The sequence below is a fragment of the Thalassophryne amazonica genome, chromosome 17 (assembly GCF_902500255.1).
Source record: "Thalassophryne amazonica chromosome 17, fThaAma1.1, whole genome shotgun sequence".
In the NCBI taxonomy this organism is placed as follows: Eukaryota; Metazoa; Chordata; class Actinopteri; order Batrachoidiformes; family Batrachoididae; genus Thalassophryne; species Thalassophryne amazonica.
The window spans coordinates 50,214,668-50,241,893 of record NC_047119.1 but is presented as its reverse complement, the minus strand read 5'-3'; the positions used below and the strand labels follow the sequence as shown (position 1 = coordinate 50,241,893).

General features: G+C 43.1%; 1 protein-coding gene and 1 pseudogene across 3 annotated transcripts in view; one reads left to right on the top strand and one right to left on the bottom strand.

Annotated features, from left to right (window-relative positions):
* stxbp1a (syntaxin binding protein 1a) overlaps positions 1 to 27,226 on the bottom strand; it is a 79,833-nt gene that overhangs the window by 52,518 nt on the left and 89 nt on the right. For 2 of the 3 annotated variants that reach the window (XM_034192626.1, XM_034192627.1), the window contains exon 2: positions 15,496 to 15,587. In XM_034192626.1, coding sequence (XP_034048517.1) covers positions 15,496 to 15,532 — 37 coding nt within the window. In that variant the 5' untranslated portion in view covers positions 15,533 to 15,587. The remainder of the gene's footprint in view (positions 1 to 15,495; positions 15,588 to 27,226) is intronic. The other variant, XM_034192625.1, reaches the window with a different exon arrangement.
* Positions 19,037 to 27,226, top strand: part of LOC117529772 — a 58,345-nt pseudogene continuing 50,155 nt past the window's right edge.

Sequence of the window (27,226 nt, the reverse complement as noted above, 5' to 3'; positions counted from 1 at the left end):
GAGTATGCCGGCCATGCAAGAACTGGGACATTTTTCAGCTTCCAAGAATTGTATACAGATCCTTTGCAACATGGGGCCATGCATTATCCTGCTGCAACATGAGGTGATGTTCTTGGATGTGGCACAACAATGGGCCTCAGGATCTCGTCACGGTATCTCTGTGCATTCAAAATGCCATCAATAAAATGCACCGGTGTTCTTCATCCATAATAGACGCCTGTCCATACCATAACCCCACCGCCACCATGGGCCACTTGTTCCACAACATTGACATCAGAAAACCTCTCACCCACACGACGCCACACACGCTGTCTGCCATCTGCCCTGGACAGTGTGAACCGGGATTCATCCATGAAGAGAACATCTCTCCAACGTGCCAAACGCCAGCGAATGTGAGCATTTGCCCACTCAAGTCGGTTACGATGACGAACTGGAGTCAGGTCGAGACCCCGATGAGGACGACGAGCATGCAGATGAGCTTCCGTGAGACGGTTTCTGACAGTTTGTGCAGAAATTCTTTGGTTATGCAAACTGATTGTTTCAGCAGCTGTCCGAGTGGCTGGTCTCAGACGATCTTGGAGGTGAACATGCTGGATGTGGAGGTCCTGGGCTGGTGTGGTTACACGTGGTCTGCGGTTGTGAGGCTGGTTGGATGTACTGCCAAATTCTCTGAAACGCCTTTGGAGACGGCTTATGGTAGAGAAATGAACATTCAATACACGAGCAACAGCTCTGGTTGACATTCCTGCTGTCAGCATGCCAATTGCACGCTCCCTCAAATCTTGCGACATCTGTGGCATTGTGCTGTGTGATAAAACTGCACCTTTCAGAGTGGCCTTTTATTGTGGACAGTCTAAGGCACACCTGTGCACTAATCATGGTGTCTAATCAGCATCTTGATATGGCACACCTGTGAGGTGGGATGGATTATCTCAGCAAAGGAGAAGTGCTCACTATCACAGATTTAGACTGGTTTGTGAACAATATTTGAGGGAAATGGTGATATTGTGTATGTGGAAAAAGTTTTAGATGTTTGAGTTCATCTCATACAAAATGGGAGCAAAACCAAAAGTGTTGCGTTTATATTTTTGTTGAGTGTATGTCACGTCTTAGAATCCAACGGACATCGACATTGTTTAACCTTTACTTTGCAGACCAAACACTCAACACAGTCAAAACTATTCCATTTATTGATCCTATTAGCTCAACCAATAATTTGCACCACTTTTTACCAAAACTGGAACAACTGTAACTTTTGACCCCTGCACAAAATGAAATTGACCTTTCTCACCATTCTTGCTGTTTTTACCCCATAACACTGTCATAAATAGTCCAAACTATAATTTTATGGAATAGTTATGATCAGACAAAAAATGTGGTATAGTTTTCAATACAACTGGAGCATCTTTAAATTTTAACCCGTGTAATTCTTCAATTGACGCCTACCTGACTGCCTATTGAAAATTCAAGTAGCCAGTCAGTTTTTAAAAAGAGTAATGTCTAAGGAGTACAACCCCTGGCAAAAATTATGGAATCACCGGCCTCAGAGGATGTTCATTCAGTTGTTTAATTTTGTAGAAAAAAAGCAGATCACAGACATGACACAAAACTAAAGTCATTTCAAATGGCAACTTTGTGGCTTTAAGAAACACTATAAGAAATCAAGAAAAAAAGATTGTGGCAGTCAGTAACGGTTACTTTTTTAGACCAAGCAGAGGAAAAAAATATGGAATCACTCAATTCTGAGGAAAAAATTATGGAATCACCCTGTAAATTTTCATCCCCCAAATTAACACCTGCATCAAATCAGATCTGCTCATTGACAGTGACCCTATGTGTCTTTTTGCAAGGAATGTTTTTGCAGTTTTTGCTCTATGGCAAGATGCATTATCATCTTGAAAAATGATTTCATCATCCCCAAACATCCTTTCAATTGTCCAAAATATCAACATAAACTTGTGCATTTATTGATGATGTAATGACAGCCATCTCCCCAGTGCCTTTACCTGACATGCAGCTCCATAACATCAATGACTGTGGAAATTTACATTTTCTCTTCAGGCAGTCATCTTTATAAATCTCATTGGAAAGGCACCAAACAAAAGTTCCAGCATCATCACCATACCCAATGCAGATTCGAGATTCATCACTGAATATGACTTTCATCCAATCATCCACAGTCCACAATTGCTTTTCCTTAGCCCATTGTAACCTTGTTTTTTTCTGTTTAGGTGTTAATGATGCCTTTCGTTTAGCTTTTCTGTATGTAAATCCCATTTCCTTTAGGCGGTTTCTTACAGTTCGGTCACAGACGTTGAGTCCAGTTTCCTCCCATTTGTTCCTCATTTGTTTTGTTGTACATTTTTCGATTTTTGAGACATATTGCTTTAAGTTTTCTGTCTTGACGCTTTGATGTCTTCCTTGGTCTACCAGTATGTTTGCCTTTAACAACCTTCCCATGTTGTTTGTATTTGGTCCAGAGTTTAGACACAGCTGACTGTGAACAACCAACATCTTTTGCAACATTGCGTGATGATTTACTCTCTTTTAAGAGTTTGATAATCCTCTCCTTTGTTTCAATTGACATCTCTCGTGTTGGAGCCATGATTCATGTCAGTCCACTTGGTGCAACAGCTCTCCAAGGTGTGTTCACTCCTTTTTAGATGCAGACTAACGAGCAGATCTGATATGATGCAGGTGTTAGTTTTGGGGATGAAAATTTACAGGGTGATTCCATAATTTTTTCCTCAGAATTGAGTGATTCCATATTTTTTTCCTCTGCTTGGTCTAAAAAAGTAACCGTTACTGACTGCCACAATCTTTTTTTCTTGATTTCTTATAGTGTTTCTTAAAGCCAAAAGTTGCCATTGAAATGACTTTAGTTTTGTGTCATGTCTGTGATCTGCTTTTTTTCTACAAAATTAAACAACTGAAGTCGAACATCCTCCGAGGCCGGTGATTCCATAATTTTTGCCAGGGGTTGTATTTGCACTGAATTTGGTGCATGTTTCACCATTTGAAAGATTCCTATGTAAGCATTCTGTTATCTGCTGCACTAGCCAGTACAATTCATTTTAATCCCATCTTTGATTTCTGAATAATTGAGGGTAATTTTTAAACTATTTTTGATTTGATATTCCAGAAATGAATTATTAAAAATAATTAAAGGCTTAATTATGTAAACAAATGAATAGTTGTAGGTTTTATTGCTACTGCAACTTCCAAAATTCTGCAATATACACTCAACAAAAATATAAACGCAACACTTTTGGTTTTGCTCCCATTTTGTATAAGATGAACTCAAAGATCTAAAACTTTTTCCACATACACAATATCACCATTTCCCTCAAACATTGTTCACAAACCAGTCTAAATCTGTGATAGTGAGCACTTCTCCTTTGCTGAGATAATCCATCCCACAGGTGTGCCATACCAAGATGCTGATTAGACACTATGATTAGTGCACAGGTGTGCCTTAGACTGCGCACAATAAAAGGCCACTCTGAAAGGTGCAGTTTTATCACACAGCACAATGCCACAGATGTCGCAAGATTTGAGGGAGCGTGCAATTGGCATGCTGACAGCAGGAATGTCAACCAGAGCTGTTGCTCGTGTATTGAATGTTCATTTCTCTACCATAAGCTGTCTCCAAAGGCGTTTCAGAGAATTTGGCAGTACATCCAACCAGCCTCACAACTGCAGACCACATGTAACCACACCAGCCCAGGACCTCCACATCCAGCATGTTCACCTCCAAGATCGTCTGAGACCAGCCACTCGGACAGCTGCTGAAACAATCGGTTTGCATAACCAAAGAATTTCTGCACAAACTCTCAGAAACCGTCTCAGGGAAGCTCATCTGCATGCTCGTCGTCCTCATCGGGGTCTCGACCTGACTCCAGTTCGTCATCGTAACCGACTTGAGTGGGCAAATGCTCACATTCGCTGGCGTTTGGCACGTTGGAGAGGTGTTCTCTTCACGGATGAATCCCGGTTCACACTGTCCACGGCAGATGGTGTGTGGCGTCGTGTGGGTGAGTGGTTTTCTGATGTCAATGTTGTGGATCGAGTGGCCCATGGTGGCGGTGGGGTTATGGTATGGGCAGACGTCTGTTATGGACGAAGAACACAGGTGCATTTTATTGATGGCATTTTGAATGCACAGAGATACCGTGACGAGATCCTGAGGCCCATTGTTGTGCCACATCCAAGAACATCACCTCATGTTGCAGCAGGATAATGCACGGCCCCATGTTACAAGGATCTGTACACAATTCTTGGAAGCTGAAAATGTCCCAGTTCTTGCATGGCCGGCATACTCACCGGACATGTCACCCATTGAGCATGTTTGGGATGCTCTGGACCGGCATATACGACAGCGTGTACCAGTTCCTGACAATATCCAGCAACTTCGCACAGCCATTGAAGAGGAGTGGACCAACATTCCACAGGCCACAATTGGCAACCTGATCAACTCTATGCGAAGGAGATGTGTTGCACTGCATGAGGCAAATGGTGGTCACACCAGATACTGACTGGTATCCCCCCCCAATAAAACAAAACTGCACCTTTCAGAGTGGCCTTTTATTGTGGGCAGTCTAAGGCACACCTGTACACTAATCATGGTGTCTAATCAGCATCTTGATATGGCACACCTGTGAGGTGGGATGGATTATCTCAGCAAAGGAGAAGTGTTCACTATCACAGATTTAGACTGGTTTGTGAACAATATTTGAGGGAAATGGTGATATTGTGTATGTGGAAAAAGTTTTAGATCTTTGAGTTCATCTCATACAAAATGGGAGCAAAACCAAAAGTGTTGCGTTTATATTTTGTTGAGTGTACTTCAGCTATTGCAACTGCATGCGAAATACCCACATTTTAAGTGTTGTCATATTTAGGTGCTCATAAAGCCTATGAAAAACCTTTAGCCAAATGTACACTGGTATTAACTGGAATAAGCAGGTTGAGAAAATGGATGGATGGCCGCTGGTAAAAAGTGTAATTTATTACCTTAATGATTTGTCAATTCATCAATTCATCAATTAGCAAATCATTTCATTCAGCAGAAAATTAACAATCAATTGGTTATTTAAAGGGAGATGATCATAATATTTGAAGTCCCCCAAATTATAGTTTTCAGTCTAAAGGAATGCTTTTTGTTTTAGGAAACAAATGAACTCATAGTAAAAATTTCCACGAGCACGCCACATATTAAACAATTATCTAGTGTAACATGTTACATCACACTGTTAATAAACGAGCACTCGGCTTTAGTACAGCCATGACCCTATATATACGAGGTCTGTCCGTAAAATATAGGTCCTTTTTATTTTTTTCTAAAACTATATGGATTTCATTCATATGTTTTTACGTCAGACATGCTTGAACCCTCGTGCGCATGCGTGAGTTTTTCCACGCCTGTCGGTGACGTCATTCGCCTGTGAGCACTCCTTGTGGGAGGAGTCGTCCAGCCCCTCGTCGGAATTCCTTTGTCTGAGAAGTTGCTGAGAGACTGGCGCTTTGTTTGATCAAAATTTTTTCTAAACCTGTGAGACACATCGAAGTGGACACGGTTCGAAAAATTAAGCTGGTCTTCAGTGAAAATTTTAACAGCTGATGAGAGATTTTGAGGTGATTCTGTCGCTTTAAGGACTTTTCACGGTGCGAGACGTCGCGCAGCGCTCTCAGGCGGCGTCATCAGCCTGTTTCAAGCTTAAAACCTCCACATTTCAGGCTTTATTGATCCAGGACGTCGTGAGAGAACAGAGAAGTTTCAGAAGAAGTCGGTTTCAGCATTTTATCCGGATATTCCACTATTAAAGGAGATTTTTTTTAATGAAAGACGTGCAGGCGGATTGCAGCGTCGGCTCACAGCCGCCGCGACGCTCCGCCACAGGAAAAACACCTCTGTTGGAAGCCTTGAGGACAAGTTGGAACATCTCCAGCTGATAAACAATTTCTCATATACTCACTCCACTGAAAGCCATCAAAAGCCGCCTGGATTTTACAAATGGTTATCAACACGGAGGTGTTTTTGCTGTGCCGCCGCGCCGCGTCGGCTGCGTCCCGACGCGCGGACCCGTCCACACGTCTTTCATTAAAAAAATCTCCTTTAACAGTGGAATATCCGGATAAAATGCTGAAACCGACTTCATCTGAAACTTCTCTGTTGTCTCACGACGTTCTGGATCAATAGAGCCTGAAATGTGGAGGTTTTAAGCTTGAAACAGGCTGATGACGCTGCCTGAGAGCGCAGCGCGACGTCTCGCACCGTGAAAAGTCCTTAAAAGCGACAGAATCACCTCAAATCTCTCATCAGCTGTTAAAATTTTCACTGAAAACCAGCTTAATTTTTCGAACCATGTCCACTTCGATGTGTCTCACAGGTTTAGAAAAAATTTTGATCAAACAAAGCACCAGTCGCTCAGCAACTTCTCAGACAAAGGAATTCCGACGAGGGGCTGGACGACTCCTCCCACAAGGAGTGCTCACAGGCGAATGACGTCACCGACAGGCATGGAAAAACTCACGCATGCGCACGAGGGTGCAAGCATGTCTGACGTAAAAACATATGAATGAAATCCATATAGTTTTTGAACAAAATAAAAAGGACCTATACTTTACGGACAGCCCTCGTATTTTGCAGCAGTGGAGATAGTGTCCCTCTTGGCTTCGTGGTTCCCCCCTTGAGAGATTTTCACCGATGAACACATGACCCACTTTTTTCCCCTCTGAATCTCATCTTCACTGCAGCATCACTCCTGAGGGAATCTGACAGTGCTGCTCTTAAAGGCATAGACAGACCAACGCAGCTCAGGCTGAAATAATGCACAAGCTTTATCTACAAAAAAAAAAAAAAAAAAACACTTATAATGCTTCACTGGAGTCGATGTCAGGCTTTTGAGTTTCAGCACCTTGGTCAAGGCCACTAAAACTCATCAATTGGGGATTGATGCCATGTAATCTTCACTTAACCGACAGGCGTGCGCATAACTGGTGCTCAGATACTCATGAATCCGAAACTTATAAATGTTGTACAGCAGAAAACAGAGGGAAATGATTTTCCAATAAGCGTTTGCTGTCGCTTTCCTTCTGAGAAGTACTTCCCTGCATGTTTTCTGCTGCGCATCATTTATTTCTAAGCATGCAGACACACCAGTTATGTGCATGCCTATTAACGGTGTTAATGGACAACTCCCCTCGTCCAACTGAGGCTCAGTTTGCTGCACATACAACCAAGCCACTGACTATGTCTTGGATTTCATATAGTAAGTCAAATGCAGGACCTAAGGGCCAGTGCAAGGAGATTATGGCATAGAATGAAGAAGAAGTAGCAAAGGTTCAATTCTCCACTGCAGTGGAAGCTGATTAAACGACTAACACAACAGCTCAATATAATAAGGTGTGAGGGACACCACATTTACTGACTGTACTCATGTTAGTCACAAAACCTAAAGTACCTCAGGAAGTGTGCTGACGAGCGTGAGACCTCACCCCCTCCTCTTTCACAGACCATGGCATCAAACCTGGTACGGTCTCTGCATCCATGATGATGAGATGGCTCTCTATCAATCAATCAATCAATCAATCAATCAATTTTTTTTATATAGCGCCAAATCACAACAAACAGTTGCCCCAAGGCGCTTTATATTGTAAGGCAAGGTCATACAATAATTATGTAAAACCCCAACGGTCAAAACGACCCCCTGTGAGCAAGCACTTGGCTACAGTGGGAAGGAAAAAACTCCCTTTTAACAGGAAGAAACCTCCAGCAGAACCAGGCTCAGGGAGGGGCACTCTTCTGCTGGGACTGGTTGGGGCTGAGGGAGAGAACCAGGAAAAAGACATGCTGTGGAGGGGAGCAGAGATCGATCACTAATGATTAAATGCAGAGTGGTGCATACAGAGCAAAAAGAGAAAGAAACAGTGCATCATGGGAACCCCCCAGCAGTCTACGTCTATAGCAGCATAACTAAGGGATGGTTTAGGGTCACCTGATCCAGCCCTAACTATAAGCTTTAGCAAAAGGAAAGTTTTAAGCCTAATCTTAAAAGTAGAGAGGGTGTCTGTCTCCCTGATCTGAATTGGGAGCTGGTTCCACAGGAGAGGAGCCTGAAAGCTGAAGGCTCTGCCTCCCATTCTACTCTTACAAACCCTAGGAACCACAAGTAAGCCTGCAGTCTGAGAGCGAAGCGCTCTATTGGGTGATATGGTACTACGAGGTCCCTAAGATAAGATGGGACCTGATTATTCAAAACCTTATAAGTAAGAAGAAGAATTTTAAATTCTATTCTAGAATTAACAGGAAGCCAATGAAGAGAGGCCAATATGGGTGAGATATGCTCTCTCCTTCTAGTCCCAGTCAGTACTCTAGCTGCAGCATTTTGAATTACCTGAAGGCTTTTTAGGGAACTTTTAGGACAACCTGATAATAATGAATTACAATAGTCCAGCCTAGAGGAATAAATGCATGAATTAGTTTTTCAGCATCACTCTGAGACAAGACCTTTCTGATTTTAGAGATATTGCGTAAATGCAAAAAGCAGTCCTACATATTTGTTTAATATGCGCTTTGAATGACATATCCTGATCAAAAATGACTCCAAGATTCTCACAGTATTAATAGAGGTCAGGGTAATGCCATCCAGAGTAAGGATCTGGTTAGACACCATGTTTCTAAGATTTGTGGGGCCAAGTACAATAACTTCAGATTTATCTGAGTTTAAAAGCAGGAAATTAGAGGTCATCCATGTCTTCATGTCTGCAAGACAATCCTGCAGTTTAGCTAATTGGTGTGTGTCCTCTGGCTTCATGGATAGATAAAGCTGGGTATCATCTGCGTAACAATGAAAATTTAAGCAATACCGTCTAATAATACTGCCTAAGGGAAGCATGTATAAAGTGAATAAAATTGGTCCTAGCACAGAACCTTGTGGAACTCCATAATTAACTTTAGTCTGTGAAGAAGATTCCCCATTTACATGAACAAATTGTAATCTATTAGACAAATATGATTCAAACCACCACAGCGCAGTGCCTTTAATACCTATGGCATCTAGACGACAATCTCACCCGTCTGGTCACAAGGTCGAGTCTCTGGCAAATACACACCGTGTACTCCAGACTTAAATGCAACCATGCCCCAATCCATAAAGATGCACCACAGCTGTGAGTCCTGACGAGCTGCTCATGACAAGCTTCAGGTGATCAGGGTGAGGTCCTGATAACTCAGCCACACAGCCACTCAGTCCTGAATGCATGCCACCTGGAAGGAAAAACAGAAGACAGAAAACAGAAGACAAACAAAAGACAGCCAGGCACGCCAGGCACCCCAGCCACAACAGCACCCCACCCTCACGGGAAGCCTCCCGGCGACCACACAAACCTGGCCCAGGAAAAACACCCCCCTCCAGGGACCATGGCTGGAAACAGTATCTGCATTCATCTTCCAACTGAATCTTCATATAACAGAACTGTTGACGTCTTCACCTCTGACTGCATCTTTGCCTTTGTTTCTGTCATTCAATTTGCACAGGTGTGGCCAGGAGTTCTTGAACCTGTGCGGTCAGCCTTTGTCCGACCATGTTTAAAGTCTGTTTAGTCATAAAACAAAAAAGACAAACACAAACAACCAAACCACCCCCCCCCCTCCCCAGAGGACCGTCCCATCAAACCCCGGGAAGAGGAGAAAAGAAAAACACAACCCAAACTTAAGCTTGCAAACAAAAGAAAAACGCTAACACACACACACACACACACACCCCCCCCCCCCCCCCCCCCCCCGGACGACATGTAGGGACCAACACCCCCCAGAGGACATCCCGCCAGCTCCAGGAGTAATAACCACAGCCGAGGTCCCTCTGGGATCCAAAGTCACCCACGGGGACTCCCAGCGCCTCCCAGAGGACCGTTCCATCAAACCCCAGGAGACGCCCCCCCTCATGACTAATGGACCCAGCCCGGCCGTCTATGGCTAGATGGACCCACAGCCCTTTCCCCCCAGAGGACACCACAGTCACACCCTGAGGGCGGAAACTGGGGGGAAAAACAAAAGAAAAAAAAAACATACAAACAAAACAACCCCAACCCCACCCCCTCGGCGCAGTGGAAACTGGAAGTACACCCAGTGTCACCAACCACGACTATACCCCAGAAGTCAACCGGGAGGAGTGGAACAGCGGTAATGGCAGACGGCACAAAACGGCGCCACCCCTCCGACTTCCAATCCAGCCACCAGCTGCGGGTATATTCCACTGCCCCAAACCTCAGCTACGCCGATGGCATACGGCTCAAAGGCGCGCTGAAGCCGGAGGTGGAACAGGGAATCAACAAAAAAAACAACACCCCGAACCCCCCCTCCCAGGTGCAGAGGTTACCTGGGAAACGCCCAGCATAACCAAACTGCACCACTCCAGCAACGCCGACAACCTACGGCTCACACGGCTGGAGCCAGAGGAGAAGAGAGGGCACAACAAAAACAAAAAAAAACAAAGAAAAAAGAAAAAACAACCCAATTACCCCCCCATCACCCCCCAGAGGACCGTCCCATCAAACCCTGGGTGGTGAAACCAAAAGAAATAAAAAGAAAGACTAACAGACTAACATAAGGTTACCTGGGTCCTTTCTATGCTCCAGACAGCCTGCAAGGTCACGACCCCAGAACACTAATAGTGTAAAACATCCCACACAAAAACCAACTCAAAAAACACCCACAAAAAATGAACCAACACAAAACTAATAAGTGACTCATACCGTTAAGCTCAAACAAATGGAACACACCTGTTCCACCTTAAGAGCTATAACGGTAATGTGACTCAGTCACCAGCAGGGGGAGCCAAAGTGCTAAAAATAAAAAACCCCTCTGGTAACCGAGAAAACAACTCACGCTGCTTTCCCTGTGCGCAGCTACGTGTAACACACAACCAAAATGTGCTTCAACTAAATTACGCCGGAGCTGACACAACAGACGCAGTAGCTATCTTCACCCGAGGAGACGGGGCTACAACTGTAACAACAGGAAGCACAGCGACCCGTGCCACAGAACTCCACCGTGCGCGTTCACCCATTAAAGACACACTCATGCAGCTCCCGTTTTACCTCTTATCCGGTCGAAGTGTGACGCAAAGCCGTCGCTATTCACACTCCACAACAACCCACGGATAAGGCAACGCCACAGGCACATGGCTGCAAGAGAGCTCAAATCACTATTCAATAATGGGTTCTCCGACACGCACCATCCGGGCGGAGAGCACCCGCAACTGATCCGGATAACTCCTGACGTCTGCTGCCGCCTTCCCGGCGCAGTACCGCCTCTGCTACCGCTGGGTCCGTGATGTATTGGCCAGAGACTACTGTTATGTGTCGGACGCGGGCGGAGAACCGACCAGCGTTTGAAGGACCCAGTATAAAATAAGCAGAGCACGGTACAAAGGATAACAGAATTTAATAACATAACAGTGAGTGCTAAATAATAACAAATGAGTGCGCGGTCTGGCGAGGTGGAATAACGGTGTGCTCCCAGCAGCACAAACGGTCCGGAGCCAGAACAGTTCGGACCCAAGGACCCCGCCGACACCCCCCAGGTGGCCGCGACCAACCGAGTCTGTGAAAGAAGAAACCATCATGTGAGTCCACCACTCCACACACAGAGAGACCACTCAAAGGTGTACATAAACAGCAAACACTTCCTGGCTTAATTACCAATCAGCTTCCCACCCTGCAGGCATGGAACACCCAGTTCAATTCTCCACTGCAGTGGAAGCTGATTAAACGACTAACATAACAGCTCAATATAATAAGGTGTGAGGGACACCACATTTACTGACTGTACTCATGTTAGTCACAAAACCTAAAGTACCTCAGGAAGTGTGCTGACGAGCCTGAGACCTCACCCCCTCCTCTTTCACAGACCATGGCATCAAACCTGGTACGGTCTCTGCATCCATGATGATGAGATGGCTCTCTAGACGACGATCTCACCTGTCTGGTCACAAGGTCGAGTCTCTGGCAAATACACACCGTGTACTCCAGACTTAAATGCAACCATGCCCCAATCCATAAAGATGCACCACAGCTGTGAGTCCTGACGAGCTGCACATGACAAGCTTCAGGTGATCAGGGTGAGGTCCTGATAACTCAGCCACACAGCCACTCAGTCCTGAACGCATGCCACCTGGAAGGAAAAACAGAAGACAGAAAACAGAAGACAAACAAAAGCCAGCCAGGCACGCCAGGCACGCCAGGCACCCCAGCCACAACAGCAAATCCCCGTCAGTTGCGGATATCAGTGGTTAACGGCAGATATACAGCGCATAGAGTGAGTATGTACTGTGTATGAATTGAGTATATATGGAATATGTAAGGCGGATGTTATCCGCATCCAGATTTTTGAGCTACTCAAAAATCCTGGCTGCGGACATGCGTGCCTCTGCAGATGATCACGGGCGTGTTCAGATGACGGCCGACTCATACAGGCATGTTACACGGATACTGCAGATGTTTGGCGAATATGGGCCAATTTTGTGCACAATCCATACGCAAATCCTCCTAAACGCCAGTGGGACAGGGCCCTTAATGCTGTTGTCCATGTACAGCAGTTAAACTGCAGCCTTATCAGATGCAAGTTCTCAGAAACTTTGCGAGATTTTGCAGCATTTGAATCCTCAATTGAGTGAATACCACACATAAAGTACAGTTGGTCTATTCACACTCCCATCGAGTAGATGGCATTGTGTTCTATGCATTTTTTTTTTTTTGGTGGGGGGGGGGAGTGGTGAGAGATCATTTGAATTTCCCATAATTCCTTCTGGCATGTGTTTGTTAACACTCAAACCTTCAGAATTAGCACATTACTTTAAAAGATGGGCGATATTTTCCCTTTGTAAAAATGACAGAATTGCCGTTAATGTTGATAAACTGTCCGGAATTAGTTGTTTTAAATGAAACCATGAGTGAAACGTGCTTTGCGACTCAATGTCTCCTGCCCACTGTCTGAGTCAATCCATGGTTGAAAGTAAATCCTGCTTTTTTGTAGTAGTAGTGACAGAACCTCCGAAGGAACTTACTATGGAAATAAATTTTAGCTCCCAATCTGCATTTCTCTGGTACTGATTTTACAGTCATTAAAGTGGAAGCTGAAATACTGACTGTTGTCCAGCCCCATTTCAAACAACCACAACAATCTATCTATGATCCCACCAGTTCCAGCCCATTTTCACAGAATTTGAACAATTCTGGAGAAGATGATGCACCCATCATTGAGATAAAAAAAAATTTACAATCCAACTTTCATGAATGGTGAAGGTTTTTGTATTTAGGCCTTCGCTGGCTGAGACTCTTTGATGTTCTTTAAATGGTTGGATAGAATATTATTCTTTGTGAAACGTTTAAAATAAAATGCTGGACATATGATTTGTGTGATTCTCCGTCAGCTTGTTCACAGAAACGTGTCAGCTGAATAAACAAATCTGTACATCACACCATCGGTTGACAAGCGTTTGTCCTCTCAGCTCCTTTATGGATGATGGTGGACCCCAGAATCCCCCTTTAATTCAACTTAACCAGGTTAGTCCTACTGATATTGAGATCTCATTTACAAGGGAGACATGGACATTTTTGTTTTAAGTTTCCACTTCACCTAAAAACCCCCTCAAAAATTTTTAGATTTGATTTATAATATACAATCTCTAAAAGTGTACTATTAAACTTTTCCCCATGGTCTAGTAGTACAAAAAGCAAACAAAATTAAATAAAGTAAGTAAATAAGTAAATTACCATACTCGTAGAATCACATTTCTTATCTATTGTACTACGTATCAAATCAGCACCCAAATATCACGATACACATTGCATCAGAAGTGTATCATCCCAGCCCCATTTGTGGCAATCCCACTGTGGTGACGGAAATGGTCTCTTCTAGACACACCTGTGTGTGGGTTCATTTGATGTGGAAATGTGGAAATTGCACACACAGTCCTTGACAGATTCTTAGCCTGGTCTGATGCCTGGGAAATCCCGTAAAATTGAGGTCTGAGGACCTACTGTGACCTTCATACAGCTCCACAGCCGTTGGGTTACAAGCCATCACCTCCTCCACCTGATCTGCCATTGAGGAGTTCTTATTTCACCAGAGCCCCGTTAGCCATCTCGTGTTCAGGGTTCCTGTTCAGACTTCATGACCACTGCAGTAGCCACGGGGCACACAAGGTCCCCAACAGGCAACCCCCTATTTGATCTGTTTACCAGGAATCACAACAAGGACAAGGGGTTGGTTTTTGACATCCAGCCTTGTTGTGGACCACACAGCATGAGGCTATCTTGGGCTTTGGAAAACAGCGATAGATATTATTTCACTATTTGACATTTTACAAACAAAACAATCGATTAACCCGATCCCGGACAAGAGGTTGAAGATGAGACAATCAATTCATTGAGAAAATAATCAACAGACGAACTTAAATTCAAAAGTATTCTTGTTTTTTCTGTTTAAAGTGCAAAGCAGATAAATAAATACACAAAACCAACAAGCCAAGAAGCAAATTATGCAAATTACAAAAAAATGTGATAATAAAGATGTTAGTGGTGACAAGATATCAACTGTTACTTTTTTTTCAGCAGGCCTCTCCAGTAAATCACAGCCTCCATCTCTTGCACCCAGGTGACCCTGCAGAAGCTGCGCCTCCACCATCAGGCCTGCCCAAATAAACCAGCCCAAATAACACAACCACACACTGGACACTGAGCAATGACGCAGGATCACAGCGACTGCATGTGCGCGGAAAAAAAAGGCCAAAATGGTCACGAAAAGACGCAGAACCCGGGGATCATATAATATGCAATTACTGCGGATTTACGTGCGCGTTTTTACAGTAAATTCGCAATCCGCCATTGATGTGAAACAGAGCTGACAACAGCTGTTTTCCTCTCCGGCTGACAAAGGGCGTTTTTACGCAACCGACTCCTGCTTCATCAGCAGGGTGAGGCACTGCTCAATCCAGGGAGTCCCACGGATGGACATTCATCTCCAAATATAACTAAACATGAAGACTGATCAGTTTTTTTGTTTCTTTTTAAGAGGTCTGAGAAACGAAACCATCTTCATATATACGCAAAATCCCCTCAAGATCACGCAGGCTTGTTTCTGGAATAGCAGCTGATTGATGCATGCAGACTAAAAAAGGGCGTAGGTATACGTGAGACACATTTGGCACATCTCCTCCTGCACGCGTGATGGCCATTTTCAGCTCCGCGCCGGCTGAAATACAACTGCGCATCCGCACCGCAGGAGCGCAGAGACGAACCAGCCTCATAGCGCCTCCGAGTGCGCGCAACGAAGCACCACAACATCACCACCACTATCATCATCATCATCATCATCATCATCATCACTGTGACACAAACAGCAATCCGCACCCTGCATAAAACAACACATATCAAAGCGCCTGGACGCGCATGCAGCGCAGAGTCTGCGCAAAACCACAAAGGAACTCTTACTTTCACCGACCACCGCCTTTAATCCGATAGGTGCCATGATGGTGCCGAATGCGCGAGTGTTCAGCCACTGCTTCCTCCCCCCTCTGTCCCTCCTGTTCAACTCACATCGATGCTGACTGCGGAGGAGCCTGGAAACGTCACTGCGTAACCTTCCGCATCGTCTCCTTATTGGTGCTATTGGCGACCCACAATATATCACCTCAAAGACATAACTATTTCCAATCATTCTGATGTGCCTATATATATATATATATATATATATATATATATATATATATATATATATATATATATATATATATATATATATATATATATATATATCAGAAACGTAGTGTTTTTATGCTCACAGAATATCTGAACAAATAAAGTTGCAGGTTTCTAACCCAGTTTGCTGTCTTACACTCACCAAATAACAGTGAGAAAGCGAGATCACCCCATCTCGCAATGTTAAAAAAAGTTGGGTAAAAAATAATTGGGGATCAACCTTATTAATTGGATTCACTCCAAAAGTGAATGGATTCCTTCTGAACCCATACCCCACACTGACACCAACTTTCAAGAAAATGGGTTCATTAATTTTTGCGTAATTCTTCTAAGAAACAAATTGCACTGAAAACATAACCTCTTTGGGAGAGGTAATGGGTGTAAAAACCTAGTTAAATACAAGTTGGTCCTCTTAAAAATGGGTTGAGGAGAGTTGCAGGAGTGATTTAGGATAGAAAGCTATCTGCAATATGATGTATGACTTAGAGGTGATGGCGATGACATGAAGTGCTGATGGAGGTTACAGAGCTGAAAATGCTGCTATTTTCCTTGGGAGTGACAACAATGCACAGGCTTAGGAATGAACATAGAGAGAATGTTTAGGTAGGACAGTTTAGAGATGAATCTAGAGAGGCAAGACTGAGATTATCTGGGCATGGACAAGGGAAGGGATGTAGGGTATGTAGGGAGAAAGATGCTGAGGATGGAACTACCATGCAGGTTTATGGACGTGGTGAGTGACATGTGGGTGAATTAAACTGAACCTGAACAGAACAAAATGCAGAGGACAGGGTGAGATGAAGCCGATCTGTTGTAACAACCCTTAAATGCCACAGGAGTTATAGTATTTAGTTAGTGGCTTAATATACTTTTTATTTTAAAACCATTGTCCAACTGGGTACTTAAAGTACTTATACTGTACTTATATAAACTAACCCAATGAAGCATTTTTTTTTTACAGTGCAAATGAAAATTTGACATAGTGGGGGTGGAGAACTGAAACAAATTTATTTTGAAAATATTAGTTTTGAATAAATTTATATGGAAAGAAAGTGGACACTGCAATTGAATTGTTTGATTGAAAGTATCAAGACGTGAGGGAAAACAGACTGAAAGAATTTAGGCAATGTGTATAAAAAAGGTCTTCACAGACTGATTTTTTCCAAAATGTGTTTTTTTTTAATCTGCCGCTGCTCCTCCACGTCGAAAGGAGTCAGTTGAGGTGGCTCAGGCATCTTTTCCGGATGCCCCCTGGACGCCTCGCTGGAGAGGTGTTCCGGGCACGTCCCATTGGGAGGAGGCCCCGGGGAAGACCCAGGACACACTGGAAGGATTACATCTCTCGGCTGGCTTGGGAACACCTTGGGGTTCCCCCGGAGGAGCTGGGGGAGGTGTGTGTGGATCGTGAGGTCTGGGCGGCTTTGCTTGAGCTGCTGCCCCCGCGACCCGACTCCGGATAAAGCGGAAGAAAATGGATGAATGGATGGATGGATGTTTTTTTTAATTACATTGTTTGAAGGTAAATATGCAATTACATATTCTTAAATTCTTAACATTGTGATTTTTTTCAAGAATTACCACATGAGGATACAGTAACACATGCCAACTGTGTTCTACATAACCTGCCCATTCTCCATGTAATGTGGAGTTGTGTCAAGTAAGGCATCCAGCGTAAAACTTGTGCCAAATCAACTGTGGTGACCCCGACTGAAAAATGGAGAAGTTGTATCATTGTTTTTATGAAATTTACTAACATGTTATTAACAGAACAAACTATGTATGATGTGTATATCTATATACCTCTCTGTGCCTATGTGTGTGTGTGTGTGTGTGTGTGTGTGTGTGTGTGCGCGCGCGTACGTTTGTATGGCTTTGATCATGGAGAACCTGGGGGGAGCTGACATTTGCTGTTTGGTATGCTTAAATATCAAGGGTCAAGGATGGAAGCTGTGAAAACAGTAAGTTGATAGGGCTAATATTTTTGGAGAAATTAGCGATATTAGCTAACAGCAGTGAACAATGGACGTTGTGTTGCAGTGCACCATGGTAGTATGGAGTTTTAAATGTTATTGTGGTTCATGCTAGAGTAACAGTGTTGTTAGTGTTATTGGTTTATTGTGTTTTTGTAGTTCAACTGATTTAGTCATTTTAGTTGTGTCATGTTGCCATTAGCATGAGTGAGAAATGTAGTGCATTTGATGTCTTCTGCCATGTCTGTTTGTGGGTGGGTACAAATAAAAGCACTTGCTTGTGGCAGAATGCAGAAAAGACAAAAAGCTCCATGTGCATGCGTATAACTTTGATCACAGACAAACTTTGGAGAGCAAACATTTGCCTTTTGGTATGCTTATGCATTTTGGGTCAAGGATGAACGCTGCCAAAACGGAAAGTTGATAGGACTAATATTTATGGAGAAACTAAGAACATTAGCCAACAACACCGAACAATGGACGTTGATAATTACATTCTGGACTCACACACCATTCCAGCAGGGGGCGTTAAATCATCTTTATATTTAAAGCGTGTGTGCACGATTTTATTTAGTAAGTTCAATGTAAGTACATAATATAATTGTAAATATGTTAAAAATATATGGATGACACAAGAAAGTGAAAACACTTATTTCCATTATGCTTCATTTAAAAATCAAATGACAAAACAGAAGTAATAATAAAATAAAAATAATGATGATAATAATAATAGTGTGAATATGACAACAAGAACCTAAACAATTTCTAAATACGTTAAGAAAGTAAATTAACATTTAAAAAATGTATGTAATTAACAGGAAACAAAAGGGTTGAGTCCTTCTTCTAAAAACTGTTGAATAAGGTTCTCAAACATTCTGGACTCACGCCATTAAAACTCATTATAGAAACTGGATAATTTATTACCACCCTTGAAAAAAATGTCAGCTATTTTATAAACACTACCCAATCTAGAGCCCGTGGATCCCCACGGATAGCACGCTAGTTAAAATTTTAGTTTATCCTCTTGTTTTCCACACAAATGTATTAGACTTTTATTCTTGTTGACCAATTGAGATGTTAGTGACCTCTTGTGGTGCTTATTTTAAATAGCAGGATTGCTTTCTTTTTATGATCTTTTATTTCTTAGTATACATATTCATGTTGGATTTTTTTTTAATGAACGTTGTGGTTGAAATAAACTGAATGAACTGATGGATGTTATGTGCTTCTCCACAAGGGGGCACCATTTGTCTCTCTAAAGGTAAACGTTGAACGTGGGCATGAAAAAAAAAAAGGCGTCAGCGAGGTTTTGCTCCACTATAAACATTTCAGCTGCTATTTGGGTTTCAGAATGACCGTATAATTACATGAAAGCCTTCAGGTCAGGCCATAGTGGCGGATGATGATGTGTGAAGACGCAGAGGCTGATATTTTCAGATTTAGGAGCGCTGAGCTTCACCTCAAACAGCGTCACCGTAAATATACAGTACGGTCCTGGACACACCCTTGGCAGGGCCGCCTGAACACGTCGGACCAGTGATGACTCCCACAGGGTGTGTCCTGTCACCGTGCACCTCCAGCTCGGCTCAGGCAGAAGCCTCTTGCTCCTCCTCCTCCTCCTCCTCAGTCTGGAGGAAAAACCTGCAGAGCCGCGCGTTTCTCTTGTCTCAGGGAGAAAAGCCGAAGCGTTTTCTCCACAGGCTCCGACACAGGGACTGGTGGAAAGATCACCCACATCCTCCTCCTTTCGGCTGGGATATTTAAGAGGAGCTGCGAGGATCTCCGGTCACCATGGGGGACGTGGTCTCCTCTCACCTGGACGAGAACAAGAGAGAGTTGATCACAGGTGAGAGGACCATCGGTTCACTAACTTATTACCGATTTCATTGTAATTTAAGGACAGCGTGATCAGAACAATAGGAATTTCCTTTTGGTCGTTTTATTCAAGCAGATAAAAAAAGTCGAGATTTGGATCCAACGGTGTTACTGAGAACAATAGACTGTTGAAGTGTAGCTGGAAGAGTCAGTGAAGCAAACCATCATTCAGTCAAAACATACAGAACGCAATGCTACAGTACCCTCAGCCATATGAACATGTAATCAATGAACGAGTGTGTAGAAAGAATGTGAGAATTTAACCTCTTACAATAGGTCAAGGTTCGCCATCTTTGAACTTGTCCAAGGTCTGTGTCCCAAGAATGTTTCCTGTGAATTTGAAGACCCTGGCAGTAATAGGACTGGACTTATGCTGAGCACAGACAGACAGACGGGTGGATGGATGGATGGATGGATGGATGGATGGATGGATGGATGGATGGATGGATGGATGGATGGATGGATGGATGGATGGATGGATGGACGAACAGACGCAAAGTCTTCGCAATACCCGATGGCCATATTTTGGCCTCGGGTATAAACCAAAACAAACCCACCACGAGAGATTTCAGATGCACGAAGTGTGGCCATATCAAGTATTTGGTGAATTCTAAAAAAAACAAGACATACCGGTGAGCTTGGGAACACCTAAACACCCAGAAGATCACAGACAACAAGCGCTACAGTCTTGATGACAACAGCTGGCCAGAATAAAAACACCCTCTAAGAATATCTAGACGTTTACTGGAAAGCAGCTGGATTTCTTGGTTAGTCTTCATCCAACTGTTCAAAAAAAGGATGGTTCCAGTTTGTCAGTTGTCATTGAGGTCTACTTTGTCCCCAGAGGGTCACTGGGTGTACTCTCTTTGATAGGTCTGTAGAAAAACATATTAACTTTTTTTTGGATACTCCCATTTCTTGCTCTGGGTCACAGAGCAAATTATGTGTGGATCCACATGTTGGTTTGACCCAAGTTTTACACCAGATATTCTTCCGGACACAACTCCAGATGGACATGGAGATTGGGGCATTGGTGGCCTTGACCTGTAGACCCTCTATACGGGAGGTGAGCACACCAAGCACTTGCACCACTGTGTCCCTCTTGACAGACATGTGACAGGTCCTTAAGCTTTCAGGGAGCAATGAAAGACAGGGACAAATACATCTAGAATAAGAATAAGATCAACTTTATTTATCAGAAGGAAATTATTTGACTATGTAGGTGTTTCAAAGTCAGCAACCAGGAGCGAACGTCAGCAGAGTAAAAATACAACACAATGCTAAAATAAACTCAGCCGTATGAGCATTGTGTTCTTTATAATTTGCAGTTGTTTAATTAATTATTAAGATCCTAATGTCTTATATACATTTTGTTCATGATCAGTAAAGCCCCTCTATCAATCAATCAATCAATCAAAAACAATATTTACATTTCAAAGAGCGAAAGTTGTGCAAATCAAGGAATATTTGTAGATCACCCTCTGTGCATTTGCAGGTATTAATGTGACAAATTTAACTCCATAGGAAGTTAGCTTTGAGTTAGCCAAAGTTAGCATGCACGATAATGTCTGCAAAATGTCTTGTAAATGACTCCAAAGGTGTTATCAGGTTACAAAAACAGCTTTTTTCAGTTTTAGAAGTAAATTTCTTCGTAGCTTTTACATAATATACCAGAAACTGAAGCTGTTAGCAAGGAGTTACAAAAGGAAGTGATGTCACCATGTTAACCTCTGCTAAATGTCTTGTAAATAAGTTCAGAAGTGTTATTAGGTTCCAAAAACAGTGTTTCAGTTTTAGAAGTGTTTATTTCTTGCTAGCTTTTACATAATATATGAGAAACATGTATATAAACACAAAACGAAGCAACGTCACGGTGCAGCCCAACTCTGATTGGCTGTCACACCCGCCACTCAAAAACAAAACTGAAGAGACTGAAAGAGAATGTGACTTTTTAACCTCTTAAAAAAGTCCAGGTTAGCTGCCTTTGAACTTGCCCAAGGTTCGTGTCCCAAGTATGTATCCTGTAAATTTGAAGAATCTGGGACTAATGACTGGACTTATGCTGAGCACAGACAGACAGACAGACAGACACAAAGCCTTCGCAATACCCGTTGGCCACATTTGATGGCCTCGGGTAACAAGATTGGTTTACCACAAAATCTAAAATGTTTGTAAGAACACATGATCAATTATGGAAAGTCATCCTATGGACAGTGGAAACACTGATCAGCTTTTACCAGAATGATGTAGAACAGAAGGAACCGCTCATGAACCAAAGTATAACACCTCATCAGTGGAACATGATGTGGACACGTGGTTCCCTGATATCTGTTGAAGTTCTGACTCCTGACAAAAGCAACATGATGATTTCTGAAGGGTTCTAAGGTCTGTCCACTTTCAGATCAATCCTTCAGACTATTCAGTCAGATTAGGTCTGGGTGCATGAGCTGATCCTGCTCTGGTAACCACCCTGGGTCCTGGATGGGAAGCATCCAGTCAGACAACAGGCTCATCTGTACCTCTCCAAAGTAGCCACGTATCTGCCACTGAAACGTGGACATTCACTTGACCATTTACAGTACAGAAGGAAAATGACCTAGGCAGTCATGCAAAAGCAACCCAGTTTGGCTATGGACTTGACCAGGTTCTGAATCTTCAAGTCCATAGCCAGTAGATGGTTGTCTAGTTGGCTTTGCTTCTTCAAAGCTGTGTGTCATTTGGTCAGAATGGGTACATAAAGATATCACAGTGAGAAATTGGGACACAAAGTTCATTTTGTAATATTTTAGCAAGTTTTAAGTGATTACAAGTCAAATCTGGGAGCATACATTGGTAGAGTGCTTTGTCACATCCAGCACTCCTCGGAACTGCCCTGGGTCTTGGATGGCAACCACCCACACAGACAACTGATCTGTCTCCGGCTCTTGAAAGTAACCATCGATCTGCCGTAGCCAGGTAAAACGTGGGCATCCTTTTTCATATTTGCACTGCTGGAGTTGTCAATGCTGAGGTGCCTACATGCTGCATCAGGCCCAGAGAAGCTTGCCACATGGCCAAAATGTCACAGCTGATGTTCCCTCACAATCCGAGTCTCCATGACAATTGACACAACGTCATTCCAGCGGTACCCAAGGATTCTCTATAGAGACCTAGTACCAAAAACATCCAGTTGTCACGTTAAGCACAACCACAGTTAAGACTGGAAGCACCAAAATCTAAAGACTTGGACCTTCTTTCTCCTGCAAAGACATTTTAGTAGTTACTAAAAAAAACTCACACAAAGAGAATTCAACTGAAACATTCCGCTATGATTTTGTACAAAAATAGTACTGATTTGATCTTTAGAAGACATCACAGTGTTGAAGCCGCTTATTTATGTTGCTTCTCTGTTCGACTTGAAGAGATGTGCAGAAGCTTAATCAGCTGTAGGCCTTTTTCTCAGAGATAATAAGTAGGTTTCTCAAAGGGGAGCGAGTTTGTGCCGTATGGGTGCAGCTACTCCAAGTCTCAGATTTCCTCAGCCTCCCACTGTGAACTGTGGAACCACATAGAGGCAGAACCAGTCTCATCAATGCCAAGTGCCAAAATGTTAACATTTCATTGTTAGAGTTAAGTGCATGAAGCCGGGGGTGGGGTGGGGCAGCTAGTATTTTTCCATTGGCGGGTATATCCTCCAAGGTACTGAGCACTGCTGTTTCGGTTGGGTTATGTCCCTCCAGCTTGAGGAGTGTACTTGTGTGTATTTGTGTATGTTGGCAGATGGGGATGAAAAACCACTTCTGGAAACCAAAGATTATGTTTTTGAATTCCAAGCCCTGTGTTTGTTGTTGCTGAATCCTATAAAACACACACAGAAAGGGTCCTGAAAATTGCTTGAAACAACAAGTGGAATCAAATTTCAGTCTTCCACCATAGTTTCTCCACTTTCTTTTATTCTGCTCTACAATGTAGTAATAAAACTGCCTTTTGTGCAGTATTGTGTCATATGATGCAGTGTTCCTTGCTCGTTTATGCTGTAGTATTTATTGACTTAGTTTTTGGCTAGATTCTTGACCATGTTTGTTGAAAAATACATTGGAATCTTAATGAGACTTCAAGTTTTACATCTATTGGGGCCCAATAGATTTCTTAATATTTAAAGACAAATGCTTCTGAGTTTCCACTGGCTGAAACAAAAATGTCATTGGGATTTGCACTCTGTTCAAACCTTGGCCTTTTACTCCTGATTCTGTACAACGTGGCATCATCGTATGAAAACGTGTATCTTATTGTATGCTGATGACGTGCAGTTCTGCAGTTCCTTTTCTGCTGATGATTTGAGGCCCCAAAGCGATATGGCAAACTCAACTGCTGACAAAAATGACTAACTTTCAATTTCTTTCTTAATTAATTAATTAATTAATTTTTAAATTAGTCAGGGCAGTAGAGATACTTGGAACAGTCTACAGATGTTTCTCCAAAATACAATGAAATGGAATATTTAGGGCCCCTTCACACATAGTGCAAATTTGGTCAAATTGCACATTAAGTGTGCATGAAACAGGAATCGTATCCAAAATGTGTAAAATCGTAGCTGCGTCCAATGCCTCGTACACCTGTTGCTATCAGTGGCTGAAAGACAGAGTGTGCGCTGTGCGAACCCATCAAACTCTCTCGCAGAAGGTGTGGGCCATATTCCAGGTGGCATGCACGAACATCTAACACCACTTGTATGGCACTTTGAAAATGTGTGGCCATTCGCACTGTTAACACGAAAACAGTCAGCAGACAATCACTGTCGGGCTGGATGTGAAATTTGTGTAAGTGCTCCATGAGTGTGGCTTTGCAAACAGACACAGTGAGTTGGTGTGTGTGCTGAACTGACAGGAGGTGTGGCCACCGACAGAAGCGGCTGTGGAGATCTGTGGATCTGGACGTCACGGCTAGAAAACACGTACTGTGTTTGGACGGACATGGACTAACAACTGCCCACTGTGACGTGCGTGTGTCTACTTGCTGTCCTCACGGTGGACATAAATAAAAACATATATTACTGTGGCGATGGGCTGCAGCCAGTGAGCGTGCGCATGGCGCGCACATTGACAGGCTGCCCCAGGTTGAAACACCTGTCAGATCATAACATGCAGCGGGTGATCTGACTGTCATGCCATCCACGTGAGCTCTGTTCCACATGATGTTGTGTCAGTCCTGTGGCGCACTGTCCACAAGACACGCGTGTCGGGCAGAACACGCGCACGGGGCCGACTGGACACAGTGCCAGCAAATGTGGACATGATCAGAGCGCCCTGCTTCTCATTCATGTCATTTTGTGACTGTACGTCTGTGACCATGGGTCATCTACAGAGGAACAGATGGATCATACTTGTTAAGAGGGATTCAGTGAAATGCTGTTTTTCATGGTGTGTGGTTAAATACCATCCATCTCTTTGTTGATTTCAGGCATTTTCCCACACTGTTTGTAGGCCAGTGAAAGTAGCTCAGTGGTAAAGTTTCGGGATGGCAATCAGTAAAGTGCAGGTATGAATCCCGTGGGTGGCATGTATTTTGTTTTTTTCCCACAGCAGTGGCACGATGTGGTTCCACACATACCAGCTGGTTTTTATTTTTTATTTATTCCACATCAACGGCGTGATGTGGTGCACCTCGTCCCATGGAACACAGTGCGAGCAGCTTCCTGCTTGAAAGACACTGTTGGCGCGATATTTCATGGTTCGCTCATACGAGCTGTTTCGCTGTGAGTCACCCTGAGTTGTACTTATTCGTACTATGTGTGAAGGGGCCCTTACCCAAGGTTTTGCAAATGCCAGTTACTGCATAATGTGGTCACAAATTATTGATCCAGTAACATAAATATTTCCAAGGTACACCTGCTCAAGTCAAAAATCAAATGAAACAGAGTGACAGATAAAATTTCAACAGAAAATAAAAGAAGCTATATGTGCATTACATGCACACACCATTCATACAGATATTTCAACATTTTGCCAGCAAGACGTTCCCAGATAGTTAAACATGCATAAATATTATTGCATAGGATGACTGGACAGTTATAAAGAATATGCTTTATGTACACAATATAATTGGACAGGTATAGAATAATTTAATAATCCAGATATATACACATGGAGAATGGGCACGAGTGGCATTGAACCTGGAACTGTCTCTTTCAGAATCACACACACTATCCACTTACCCCACATACTAAGGATAAAAATAGAATAATAAATAATAAATAATAAATTTTAAAAATGACTGCATGCAGTCATTTTTTTGTACATTTCTGATTTATGGATTGTACACTCAACAAAAATATAAACGCAACACTTTTGGTTTTGCTCCCATTTTGTATGAGATGAACTCAAAGATCTAAAACTTTTCCACATACACAATATCACCATTTCCCTCAAATATTGTTCACAAACCAGTCTAAATCTGTGATAGTGAACACTTCTCCTTTGCTGAGATAATCCATCCCACCTCACAGCTGTGCCATATCAAGATGCTGATTAGACACCATGATTAGTGCACAGGTGTGCCTTAGACTGCCCACAATAAAAGGCCACTCTGTAAGGTGCAGTTTTATCACACAGCACAATGCCACAGATGTCGCAAGATTTGAGGGAGCGTGCATTTGGCATGCTGACAGCAGGAATGTCAACCAGAGCTGTTGCTCGTGTATTGAATGTTCATTTCTCTACCATAAGCCGTCTCCAAAGGCGTTTCAGAGAATTTGGCAGTACATCCAACCAGCCTCACAACCGCAGACCACGTGTAACCACACCAGCCCAGGACCTCCACATCCAGCATGTTCACCTCCATGATCGTCTGAGACCAGCCACTAGGACAGCTGCTGAAACAATCGGTTTGCATAACCAAAGAATTTCTGCACAAACTGTCAGAAACCGTCTCAGGGAAGCTCATCTGCATGCTCGTCGTCCTCATCGGGGTCTCGACCTGACTCCAGTTCGTCGTCGTAACCGACTTGAGTGGGCAAATGCTCACATTCACTGGTGTTTGGCACGTTGGAGAGGTGTTCTCTTCATGGATGATGCGAAGGAGATGTGTTGCACTGCATGAGGCAAATGGTGGTCACACCAGATACTGACTGGTATCCCCCCCCCCAATAAAACAAAACTGCACCTTTCAGAGTGGCCTTTTATTGTGGGCAGTCTAAGGCACACCTGTGCACTAATCATGGTGTCTAATCAGCATCTTGATATGGCACACCTGTGAGGTGGGATGGATTATCTCAGCAAAGGAGAAGTGCTCACTATCACAGATTTAAACTGGTTTGTGAACAATATTTGAGGGAAATGGTGATATTGTGTATGTGGAAAAAGTTTTAGATCTTTGAGTTCATCTCATACAAAATGGGAGCGTTTATATTTTTGTTGAGTATAACTTGGTTAGTGGTTTTCTTTTGTCTCAGTTATGTGCATTGTTTTTGCATTGCTTTTTCTTTTCTTTTCTTGCTATACAAACTGTGAAATCTTTTACTTACCAAGTAATGGCAAAGAAAAAGAACATGTTCGGTTTGTATAGTTGTTTAAGGTTGAGGCAGAGAGGTGAGTGTCTTCAGAAGGAAGGGGAGCAGAAGATATTGATTGTAGCTGGAGAAG